Source organism: Sarcophilus harrisii, chromosome 1 (genome assembly GCF_902635505.1).
Source record: "Sarcophilus harrisii chromosome 1, mSarHar1.11, whole genome shotgun sequence".
In the NCBI taxonomy this organism is placed as follows: Eukaryota; Metazoa; Chordata; class Mammalia; order Dasyuromorphia; family Dasyuridae; genus Sarcophilus; species Sarcophilus harrisii.
In genome coordinates, this window is record NC_045426.1 from 463,620,573 (window position 1) to 463,633,656 (window position 13,084).

At 38.7% G+C, this 13,084-nt stretch overlaps 1 protein-coding gene across 4 annotated transcripts in view; it reads left to right on the forward strand.

The window, feature by feature from the left end:
- The first annotated feature begins 202 nt into the window (after positions 1-202).
- Positions 203-13,084, forward strand: part of NSMAF (neutral sphingomyelinase activation associated factor) — a 66,603-nt gene continuing 53,721 nt past the window's right edge. For 2 of the 4 annotated variants that reach the window (XM_031946372.1, XM_031946374.1), the window contains exon 1: positions 205-406. In XM_031946372.1, the coding sequence (XP_031802232.1) occupies positions 348-406 (59 nt within the window). In that variant the 5' untranslated portion in view covers positions 205-347. Of the gene's footprint in view, positions 407-2,088; positions 2,999-13,084 lie in introns of those variants that run through there. The other 2 variants (XR_004230939.1, XM_031946373.1) reach the window with 2 other exon arrangements.

Here is a 13,084-nt window from a genome sequence, read left to right on the forward strand (position 1 = left end):
TCGCGCGCGGAGCGGCCTCGCGCGCGGAGCGGCCTCGCGCGCGGAGCGGCCTCGCGCGCGGAGGCCTCGCGCGCGGACTCCCTCCTGCCCCGCCCGCCGAGGCGGGCCAGAAGCAGAGAGTGCGGGAGCTTCGGCGCGTGCGCGTTGGCGAGCGGCGAGGGCGGAGCGCACCGAAGGCATCCGGGGAGGGAGGAGGGAGGCGGGAGGGGGGAGGGATTACAAGCACCACCTTCTTCTCCCTCCCCCGGGTCCGCACGCCCGCCGCGGGAGGGCGGCTTGCGGCATCTGGCTCTGCTGGGCTCCTGTAGCTCCCGGGCTCTTCCTCGGAGCCCCGAGCCCAGAGAGACATGGCTTTCATCCGCAAGAAGCAGCGAGAGCAGCAGCTGCAGCTCTACTCCAAAGAGCGGTGAGCGACCTTCTGGGCCGAGAGTGCAAGGGGCCGGCGGCGGGGGGAGGAGATGGGGCCGGAGACCGGGGCGGGGGGGGCCGAGAAGGAGGGCCCGGCGTGACCAGTCTTCCCGGCTGCCGGCACGCGGCCCCGGAACCCGGAAGAGAGGCTGGCGGTGGGGAGGACTCTCTCTGGCCGTAGGATCGCCCTCCTTCCTCCCGCCCCCAATCCGGCGGGCCTTGCTGAGGGAGGAGGGAGCGGGCACTGAGCCCTCCTCCCCAATCTGGGAGTGCGGCTGCTGCCGCTCCCCCTTCCCTCCCTCCCTCTGGGGGACGGCCCCGGGCCCAGGTGCCTCCGGCCTTTCCTCCCCCCTCACTAGAATGAATGGTCCGGGACTCGCAGGGATGGGAAGTGTCCGCCTGCGAGCAGATCAAAGTTTAGAGGCGGATTTTTTTTAATCTGCAGATATAATCTGTTCAAAGCCGTCCTTTGCTCTGGGGGCTGTAAGTGTGTGCGCAGCCGGGGATAAAGGGCCGCCGCCGCTCGGAGAACCCTCTCCTAACCCAAAGCTTCCACCTCTTCACTTGTTCTCCGGAGGTGACAGCATCCTAGATTTAGAGCCAGAAGAGACTGGAGAAGTTTTGTCATCCAAGTCCCGCATTTTAGAACGGATCCCAGAGAAATAAGTGGCTTTGCCCCAGAAACAGAGCAGTAAATGGAATTGGAACCCCCAAACCCTTGCCTCCAAAAATAGCTCTCCTGCAGGGCGAGTCAGCCAGGATTTAATTATGGGCTATTATGGGCCAGGCGTTGGGCTAAGTGTTGGGGATAACACCAAAAAGCAGAAAAAAAAAGGAAGGGTGCTCAGTTCACATTCTAATAGGGAGATAACATGGGAACAGCTGTGTACGAATAAGATTGATCCCATGTAAATTGGAGACGCTTTTAGAGATTAAGCCACCAAAATCAAGGAAGGACTGAGACTGGCTTCTGGAAGAAAGTGGAACTTTAGCTGAGCCTTGAAAAAGCTAGGTAATAAGGAAGAAGGTGGGATTACTAGGGAGAAAGTTCTAGGCTTTGGGGTACAGCCTTCAGTAGGGAGGAGTGTTCAGTGTTCCAAGAAATAGTAAGGAGATCAGATTCAAGTACCATCTCCATCCTGATCATCCTCAGATCTATCCAATCCTAACCTTTCTCCTGACCTTCAGTTTCAAATCTGTCTTCTTTCTTCTTTGTAAGTGCCCACTGTCCCTCTTAAACTCACACTTCCCAAACTTCTGATCTCATTTTCTCCTCAAACGCTTAAGAATACATTGGAGGAATTAAGGGATAGAAAGGGTTCACATTATGAAGGGCTTCAAAAGCCAAGCAGGATTTTTTTATTTGACCCTGGAGGTCAATAAGGAACCATTGAAGTTGATTGAATTGCAGGGTGAGATGGTCACACTTGTGAAAATCAGTTGATAGCCAAGTGGAAGAAGGATTGAAGAAGGGATAGTAACCAGGTTATTACAGGGCTTCTAGCATGAGGTCATGATAGCTGAACTGGGGTGTCCAGCAATGTGAGATCTAGAACAGGTCTTTTATGAGAAATCTTGTGATATAGCAACAGATTGGATATGGGGCAGGTGGTGGGATGAGAGATGATGCCTAGGTTGTGGCTGGGGTAGAGTGGGGTGCTGATGTTCTCAACTCTAATAGGGAAGTTACCAAGATGAAAGGGTTTGAGGAGAAAATGAAATCAGAAGTTTGGGAAGTATGAGTTTAAGAGGGTCAATGGGCACTTACAAAGAAGAAAGAAGACAGATTTGAGACTGAAGGTCAGGAGAAAGGTTAGGATTGGATAGATCTGAGGATGATCAGGGTAGAGATGGTACTTGAATCCAAAAGGGTTGCTTGATGAGATCACCAAATAAAAAAGTCTAAAAGGGAAATGGGAAGAGATCCAGGTAGAATCTGGGGGAAGTAGTGGATGTGATCTGGATGAAGGATATAGGATAGGTAGTAGGAGAACCAGTAGAGAGCAGTGGCCTATAAAACCTGGAGAGAACAGAGTGATCAACACTATTAGGCCAAGAAGCATGAGGAAGAACCATTCCATGCTATCAAGCTATCAAGCTGCCTGCCTCCCCTGCTCTGAGAAAGAAGAGATATGGTAGTGAGGGTGAGCCTAATATTTGGGATGATATCCCAGATGTAGTCCTTTAAACTTGACTTTTAAAATATAGTTAGAATTTTTAGGAAAAGAGGAGTTTTTAGGATATGTTGGGAGCAAAGAAGTGAGAAAGTCAGAATGCATTCTGGGTATGTAGTGGACTTCAGCCCAAATGGAGAGTCTTGGAAAACAAAAACTGTGACACAGGCAGGTGTGGAAAGCCCTGGATACCAAGATGAATATCATAAGCTCCTAGATTTAACAAATGAAGAATCAGCTAAGCCCTTACCATGTGTGAGAAATACAAACAGAAAAGCAAGACAGTCCCTGTTCTCCATGATTTTACCTAAGTGGGTGAGACAATGCATCTAACAAGGTTCAGCTGCTGGTTTAGTTTCCAGCGCAGCTGGAAAGAAGCAGAGAAGTCATGTAATCCCAGTGATGAAGAAACTGAGGTGAGTGGTTTGCTCAGATTGACACTAGGGTTTGGAACATCTTTCGTTATTAGTGGGGAGTCCTTGACGAGCTTTGAGCATGCTGACTTGTGATGTGATCAGAACTGTGGCCACATCAAGAAACACATATTGGAGGAATGAGAAACCAGGCAGGAAGATCTGAAAGGAAGTTATTACAGAGTCTGGGAAAAGAGATGAGGGCTGGAAGTAGGGTGAGGATAGAGGGAAGAGATTTCCTAAAAATAGAGCTGAAAAGACTTTGGAAAGCCTGAAAATTAAAGGAGAAAAAGGGATCAAAGATGAATGGAATTTTTCCTTGGTGACTTTTTCAGAAATGGAGGGAAATTGTGAAGCAGGACATATTTGGGGTTTCAGATACTCATTTTGGTAGGCTTAGGCTAGGGGTCCTCAAACTACAGCTCACGGGCCAGATACGGAAGCTGAGGACGATTATCTCCCTCACCCAGGGCTATGAAGTTTCTTTATTTAAAGGCCCACAAAACAAAGTTTTTGTTTTTACTATCCGGCCCTCCAATAGTCTGAGGGACAGTGAACTGGCCCCCTATTTTAAAAGTTTGAGGACCCCTGGTAGGCAGTTGAAAAGGCAGTTTGGAGCCCAGAAAGATAGCTTAGAGTGAAGGTCTGGACCTGGACAGCATCTGCATGGAACATAGTTAAAACTGTAAGGAAGACAGTATAAGAATAAAGAATAATAACTCACATTTATACAGAGAGAGTTTCAGAGTTTGCATTGTTCTTTAATATTTCATTGCATTTGAGAAGAGAAAAAGGGTTAAAGACAGAGACTTTGTGGAGCCTAGTGGAACAACCCTACATTAAGGGGTCAGGAAGAGAAGCTAAAGAAAAAAAAAAAAAACAGCAGGAATCAAAGAAGTAGGAAAATAACCGGAAGTATATAATATCTTAATAGACAAATGAAGCATCAGGATCAAGGGCAGGTTCCCTTACCTCAATCCCAGTTTTGCAGAGACCTAAGGATAGAACCAGTAGAATTGGGTTTTATCACTCTGTGTCATAGACCCTTAGGTAGGCTGGTAAAGTCCTGTTCAGGTGTTTGTAAATGTGTAAAAGAAGATTCAATGAAGTCAAATGTATTGAAGTATAATTATCAAAATATTAAAAAGTGTTCTTGTGCTCCAGATTAAGAATCCCCGGAAATATAGAGGTAGAGACACCAAAGAGGGAAAAAAGTTAGAGAAGAAAGCTCAGTAAAGGGATCCGGAGGAGAGGTTGGTCCCAGAAAGGAAGAAGCATGTTAACTTCAAGGCAGGAGGGAAGGTGATCAGTAATGAGGTGTAGAAAGGATACTGACCTGGATTTGAGTCACTAAAGGGCTAGGGCCTTTTAGTCTTAAATTCTTCATGTGTAGAATAAGTTAATAGTGCTCCAGTCACAGGGTTATTAGGAGAAAAGCACTTTATATATTTTAAATCCCTTTAAGAATAAAAGTAAGAATTAGCAATATGGAGAACTTTTGAGGAATGGAGGAAGGGATTTGAGGGATCTTCTGCCAAATCACCTCAGTAAAAAAGAAGTGGTCCCATCAACTGAGAATGAAGTTGGGATTTGGATTTTTTTGGGGGGGGAGAGGAACAGATTTAAAAGAACAGATATAAGAAATCGTATTAGGAGTTGATGAAAGATAAGTAGAAGAATTACTGAGGATTAGTGAGACACCCCTTCCTCCCCCCCCCCCCGCCCCCCCCCCCCCCCCGCCCAGGTTAAATAACATTACTTTCTATTTACTATTCTTTACCCTAGTTTTTGATTCATTGTTTTACCTTTCTTATTCTTCTAAATTAAAATGCAAGTTTAAGGATCTCTTTTCTTTATGTCTTTGGAAAGTATGGAGGAAGGCAGAAAGTTACTTATAGAAGAGAGTAGAATTACAGATTATGGAGATCCTACCTCAAGTATTTCATAAAACCTTGGGATCCCAAAATGTCTGTCAATCCCTTTCTTCAGTAATATCAGCTCAGGCCAAAATTAAAGTGAACAAATTAGCAAAGCATTGATGTGAGTCAGTATGGCAAGTGCTGAGAATCCAAAGGAAGAGTAAATAATCCTTGCCTGAAATTGTTCTATACCCCTTGTGTCTTCAAATTTTCACTTTGGAGCACTTTGCTGCTGGTTTACTTGGAGAATTCTAGTTTATGGCTTTCTGTCCTTTCTCTGAAATCTGTGAGTTCTCTTTTTGAACCTAATAGTAACAATAATTGACATCTTATCAGATGAGATCATTGTGTATAAAGTTTTACTCCTGACATGTCATTGTGTTATCTCTATGATATAGATGAGGAAACTGAGGCTCAGAGGCAGTAAATGATTTGCCCCCGTGGTCAAGTAGCTGGTTAGTACTCAGTGTCTAATTCCAAGTCCATCTCTTTTATCTGTCATTATTAATGCTTTCTTGGAGCATTTGATACATTACAAGTGTGATGCAACCCAGTACAGCCATTAATTACCACTGACAACTAACATCCAAGTCAGGTGTCAGTTTCCTTCTCACTTTAGTACTCTTCAAGGATATTGTTGTTTTTAATTCTTTCTGTGTTGACTCATTTTGACTTTCTGTGGGAAAAAAATAACTTGTCAAAGTAGGAGTATTTCTGGGGTGTGTATTTTTGGTGAGAGAAATCTATTCAGGTTTTGCTTATTCATTTTTAGGGATCAGTGTCATCAAACTTGGGAAGGGTAACAAAACATGAGAGAGATCATTTTACAAGATGATGCTCTTCTTGTGAGTAACACATTAGTCTTTTGGCTGCTGCTGGCTGATCACATGCCTTTTTCTGATGAAGAGAAGCCAACAAAGCTGCATTATGTATATGAAAGAAAAGAATAATTATAAAATTTTTCAGAATACATTGTGGAATCTGCTCAATGTAGAGTTCTTAAGGCTTTTCCCTTTCCCTCTTTTTCCTCTTATATTAAGTATCTTTTTGGATTCAGGAGATTAAGTACTAGAATTTCACCTCCCAATTATAAGGAATTTCCCCTTTCTATGATGAGATGTACAAATAGCATCTTAATATAGTGACATTAAAATTAAAATTTAATTTAAAATATTTTAAAAGGCCAAATAAAAATAGTTTAAAAATATATCAAAGAAAGTTTTTTTCTTTTAAATTTAGATCATTAATTTCTAAAAAGGTGTAGTCTTTAAATAATACTGTTGTCTCCAGATGTAGGGGAAGAAGAAGAAAAGATTAGATCATAAGTGCTCTTTCTGCTGGGGAAGTTTCCTGATTTCACTTGGGATTTGATTGCTTCCTATTAAGAAAGGATTTGGCTAGAAGTCACATATTCATTGTGCACTAGCTGATAATGTTTGGCAAAGAAGTAAATATTAAAACTTGTTCTGTATTACTCTAAAGTAATTTATTATAATTTTTAATGATCTTAGTATTTTGGTAGTTCTCTTACTACTTTGAACATAACAACAACACCTTTATGTGGCACTTCATAACTTATAAAACTTTTTTGATATGCATAGTGTTCCTTCCATTGTTGTCACAATAGAAATAGTAAAACACCCACATATTTTAACACCTGAAAGTACTTTCTTCACAATAATCATCTGAGCATAGTACAAAAAAGAATTCTGCTCTACAGTAAAGAGACCGAACTTAGAGTCACAATGTTGGAGCTAGGGCTACCCTAGTGTTTCATGCTTGCTCTGTAGATGATATTATTACTTATTTTCCAATTATGTATATCTGTAATACCAGGTCTTAAAAGTTTTTATTTACTCTTATTTAAATATAAGATAATTTTTGGTAACATTCTATTTAGTTTCCTCATACGTCTGTCTTCTTGTTCTTTGGGTCACATATCATGTTGGTTGTCTGAAGATTCTGCATGCTATGGTTCTCAGCCATAAACAGGAGAAGATGGATGTTACATGGGCTTTTGTGGCAATAAGCACTTTGAAGTATCTGCACATAGTCTGTGGTTTCCTGGATGCATTCTAACGTGATTACTCGATTCTGGACTAAGCTAATTGTTCATTTTCCTTTCCATTTGAGAAATAATTGTTGAGGTAGTAACCACCTATCCAATGGCATGTTGTAATCCAGGGAATATATGAGTTTTCTTAAATTCTGCTTTTTTTTTTTTTTTTTTCTCTTCAGGGACAGCTCGCCTAATATTTGTAGTACCTCTACAGAGATTATGTAATGTCCAGAGCTTATTGTAATTGAGGGTCATTTTCAAATAGAAATGTGAGGAGAGCTTTACTAAATCTTCATTATATCTTCTGTGATGCTGATAAATATTTTAGGAGAATGTTTGTCTCCCTCTTATACTTTCCTTCTTCACCTGGGTCACTGAACAAAGTTATCTTCATAGTCACATCTCTTATAATTGTATGTATTCTTTGGTCATTAACTCAAGTTTGACATCTTACCTGGACTATTTCACTAGCTTCCTAATTGGTCTCCCTTCACATGATCTTTTCCTGTAACAATCCATCATCCAAATGGCTGCCAAATCAATATTCCTAAAGCATATGGAACTCACCTGCCAAGAAAACTTTCTTGGCCCCATCTTGTTATCAGAAAAATAGAAACGCTTTGGCATTTAAAACCTTTGGCCATCTGGCTCTAGCCTCTTTCCAGAATTAAACATTACTCCCCCCTTATGCACACTACATTCTATTCAAAGGGCCAACTTACTGCTTCCCATATATTCTTTTTATCTCCCATTTTCATGTCTTTACATAGACTGTCTCCCATGCTTATATTTGCTTTCAGCAGTTAGTTGTCTCTCCCCCCTCCAATTATTTTATATTTATTCAGTATGTAGTATGTATCTGCTTATCTATGTACATATTTCTCCTCAGTAGGAATTGAGCTCCTTGAAGGCAGGAATTGTGTTTTTGTTTTTGTAGCCTCACACTTGGCACAATACCTAGTCCCTAGTAGTGACTATTGAATTTTTTGAATTGAGTCCTCAGTGGCCAGTAAAGTTTGCTTTCTTTAGATCCATCACCAATTTAGATGTGAGAATAGATTGCTTACCTTTGTGCAGCCTCCCAGCTTACCATCAGAATCCACATGATTTGTTATACATACTTGTATGTAAAGGCAAATTAAGCTACTAAAATTTAAATATTCTCATATTTACATTCAGTTCTGGTACAGTGGTTGAGTTCCAACATTGCTTTTTACATCTCTCATGGCCTATAGGAATTACATCACTTCTCTGAGGTAGTTAGATGGTGCAGTTGATAAGAGTTGGGCCTGGAGTTAAGGAGAACCTAGTTCAAATGTGGGCCCAAACACTTACTGAGAGACCTTGGACAAGTCACTTAACTTTGGTTTGCTCAACTGTAAAATGGGTATACTAACCCGGCCTACCTTGGGAGAGTTGTTATGAGGATCAAGTGAGATATTTGTAAAGCATTTAACACAATGCCTAACACATGGGTGCTATATAAATGCTTATTCCTTTCTCCTCTTTTGAACCATCTGGGTTTCCTCATTTGTAAAATGAGCTTAATAGCATTTGCATTTCCTACCTCCCATAATTGTCAATGATGGTGGAATGTGATAATGTATGTGAATGAAGCACTGAGTGTAACCTTAAAGTGAAACCTGCGTATTAAGTGGCTTGAAAAACCAAGAGAATCATATTCTGACATTTTGTTTCTATATTATAAAGTGAAATTTATGCTTATGAATTTAGAATCATTGCCATCTTTTACTTGAAATTCCTGATGATCTTCAAATCATTACTAAAGTCTTCTGACAGATAGCATTCAAATGCTGATTTGTTAAATGGAGCCTTGTGTTTATGATTCAGAACACAGATGTAGCCTAAAAAGTCCCAAAATAGCAGTAGTTCACAGATGTGATAACTTGTGAGGCCTTTTGAGTGCTCCACAAAGTGTCTTGGCCAAGAATGTAGGATCCTGACTGCTTTGAAGTTCCTGGCTACAGGAATCCTGCCTCATGTACCAATATTCTAATTTTCACTGAAACTTTAATGGAATCTAATTGGGCTGTAAAAAAAATGACCAAAAAATGATTTCAGAGAATCTAGTGTAGTGTGAACTGATGCAGAGTAAAGTGAGCAGAACCATGAAAATTTATGCAAAGGCAACACCACTGTTCTAAAAGGGGGAGGGGGGGGGGAGAGAGAGGAGAGGGGGTGGTGGTAAAGAACTAGAATTTAATGAGTTGAGCATAATTCAGGAAATAACAAATCAAATTGTGACATATCAATGTAGTGAAATATGACTGGGATGTAAAAAATTACAGATGATTTCAGAGAATCCTGTGTAGTATGAATTTATATACTGAAGAGGGAAGTAAGCACAAACATGAAAACAATTTATATAAGAATAACAGTAAAAAACCACCAACAACCAAAAAAAAAAAAAAAACTTTGAAGGACAACTAATCTGCAAAAAAAATATGATGGATCATGTTACCGATCTATGGACAAAGGAGATAAACACAAGATGAGACATGGATCCTAAGATAAGATATAAACTTAGCTTTTTAAATTTCAGACAAACTTCTTTTTGTTTCTCATACTGGGTGTTCCATTTTCTGTCTCCTTACCATTGCATTGGTATATAACTAGAATACACTTCTGTCTAGAATATACTCCTACTTTTATCTCAGAGACTCCTTTTTTCTTCCTTTATGATGAAGTTCAGGTGTCATTCAATATGAAGTTTTTCTTGTTTCTTTTCCTCTGATTACTAATCACTTCCCACCCAGTTTACCTTGTATTTAATTTAAATTGTATGTGATTTTCCATGTTTCTCTTTATCGTATCTTTATCTTTATTATATCTTATCTTTATCTTATAATAATGGAAGCTTCTTACAACTAGGGATTGTTACATTCTTTGTATTTGTGTCCGAAGTAGCACAATGCCTGGCACATATTTGACAATAATAATTTGTTGATTAATTGGTGAGTATTGTGTGGATTTGTTTTTTCTAGAGTATATTTATTTGTTATAACTTTTTTTTTTCTCTTTGGGGTTTTAATTATGTAGGAACTTGAAAGGAGAAAAGGAGGATTATGGTAGTAGTGATTACCTAAAAAAGAGGGCCGCTGAAAATTGTTTTAATGCACAGAGGTAAACTTGTTTTTTAAACATGGGCAGAAGGACGCACAGATAAGATAGTTTTGAAAGCAAAGTGTAGAATCATTTTATATTTTTGGAGATTCATAGTTGTGTATATCTTCCTTTTTATGTAATCTGTTGGGTATGTGAATATTCTTTTTTTGTGTTTAGGTTAAGAATAAAAAATACTATTTTTACAGCTAAAGGTTCTGATAAAGACCTCGTCTTCAAAATATATAGAGAATTGACTCTAATTTATAAGAAATCAAGCCATTCTCCAATTGATAAATGGTCAAAGGATATGAACAGACAATTTTCAGTTGAAGAATTTAGAACTATTTCTGGAGAATAAAAAAATACTAAAAGAGAGATACTAATTAGGGATCTTGACTAGTTTCCAGCTCTTTTTCATCTTGGAAAAATTGTAAAGTTTTATAGAAGTTTTAATAATTGAAATATGACAATACAGTAAAAGTGTTCAATGTATATAACCTATATCAAATTGCTTGCTCACCCATCTTGGGGGAGGGGAGGGAAGAGTGAGTTTTGAAACTCAAAATCTTATAAAAAATGAATGTTAAAAACTATCTTAAGTGAAAATGGAAAAAATCAAACACTGTTTACTTTTTTTAAAAAGTACACATCTGCTAATTGACCTACCTATGGAAAAGACCTTTGACTTAGAAGACTTAGATTTGCTCCAGTTTTGCCACTTGACAGTTGTGTGACATTAACTTTCTTAACCACTCTGAGCCTCAATATCCTCATCTATAAAGTGGTCATAATATTGTACTACTTACTTTAAAGGCACTGGTAAGAATCAAATGAGATCATATATGTAAAATGCTATGGAAACATAAAATGCTATACAAATGTAAGCTATTATCTTTGTAACCTAATATGTTTAATTGTTGGTTGTTGCTTTGAACTTAATGCTGTCATATTCCAAGCTAAAACATCAGTGATCCTAAATTTTATATGAGGCGCCTGCATATTAGAGCATTTTATGTGGTGAATCATTTGTTTTATAAGTATTTCTCAGACTTTATAAATACTTTGTTCATAACATGAGTTTGTGTAATATACCCTCAATTGTATTCCTTTGGAAATTTTTGTCATCTACATCTTGATTTAACTTTTAATCTCTACATTTAGTATTCATTAACTTATTTAAGAATATTTCTTACGCACCGACTTTGTATAAGATGTTATGTTAGACACTGAAAGGTATGCAAGAAACTAAAATAAAACATGTCTCCTATTTGAAGATAGTTGAGTAAGGGGCATAGAAATATATATATATATATATAAAATTATAGTGCAAGGAAAAATGTGATAAGTTAGTAAGAGGGATATAATAATTTAAGTGGGAAGATAGTGGTTCAGAAACTGGTTAAGTCAGGATGAGAAGCAGGTTTTAGTTGGGAAGTGAGGAGTTCAATCTGGAATTTATTTGCGGTTGTTGTAAAAGTACATGGTAAAAAGGTGGAAATGTGAAGCTCTTGGAAGAAAATGGTACTGGACTTAAATGTTTTCCTTTCTATTTTTAAAGTCACTCATATTCCCAGCTTCACTGTTATATTTTTAAGAAAGCAAGGGAAGGATGCAAGAGATGTTTCAGAGGTAGAATTGATAGGATTTAGTAGCCAACTTATTGAATGTAGAAAGAGAAATCAAAGATAAGCACTATGGAGTTTTGAAATAATTGTTTGAAAAGCTTGTTAGGAGTTGGGAAGTTGGATTAAAAGTCATTTTTTTCTTAATTGATAACTTGCTTCCCAGATGAACTATTGAATGAATGAATTATATTGCTATTAGCAAACTCTCAAAATGTTTTCTTCAGCTAGAAAGTTTTATCTTTCATTTGAACCCCCTGCTTTTCAAAATAGTACTTTAACCTAACAAACATTTATTGAATGGTTACTTTGGGCAAGTCAATGAGCTAGATTCTGAGAAAAGTAACAAAATAAAAATGTCTCTTTAAGTAGCTTCATATTCTACTGGACAGAATGAGAATGTGTATAAAAATAAATATGATTGTAGATAGGAAATTTGGGGGGCCTAAATAGAAAACTAGACAAATGACTTCTAGGTATGTTTGAGGAAGGAAGTGACCCTTTTGATTGACCTGAGCAGGGAAGTCTGAAAGAAATGGTGCCTGAGCTGAATCTTTTTTTTTTTTTTTCTTTTGTAGTAACTTTTTATTGACAGAATCCATGCCAGGGTAATTTTTTTTACAACATTATCCCTTGCACTCACTTCTGTTCCGATTTTTCCCTCCCACCCTCCACCCCCTCTCCTAGATGGCAAGCAGTCCTATATATGTTTGAATATGTCCTAGTATATCCTAGATAAAATGTATGTGTGCAGATCCAAACAGTTTTCTTGTTGCACAGGGAGAATTGGATTCAGAAGGTAGAAATAACCCGGGAAGAAAAACAAAAATGCAAACAGTTTACATTCATTTCCCAGTGTTTTTTTCTTTGGGTGTAGCTGCTTCTGTCCATCATTGATCAATTGAAACTGAATTAGGTCTCTTTGTCAAAGAAATCCACTTCCATCAGAGTACATCTTCATACAGTATCGTTGTTGACGTATATAATGATCTCTTGGTTCTGCTCATTTCACTTAGCATCAGTTCATGTAATTCTCTCCAAGCTTCTCTGTATTCATCTTGCTGGTCATTTCTTACAGAACAATAATATTTCATAACATTCATATACCACAATTTACCCAACCATTCTCCAATTGATAGGCATCCATTCAGTTTCCAGCTTCTAGCCACTACAAACAGGCTGCCACAAACATTTTGGCACATACTGGTCCCTTTCCCTTCTTTAGTATCTCTTTGGGGTATAAGCCCAGTAGAAACACTGCTGGATCAAAGGGTATGCACAGTTTGATAACTTTTTGGGCATAATTCCAGATTGCTGAGCTGAATCTTGAAAGAAAAGAAAGATTCTGAAAGGTGAAGATGAG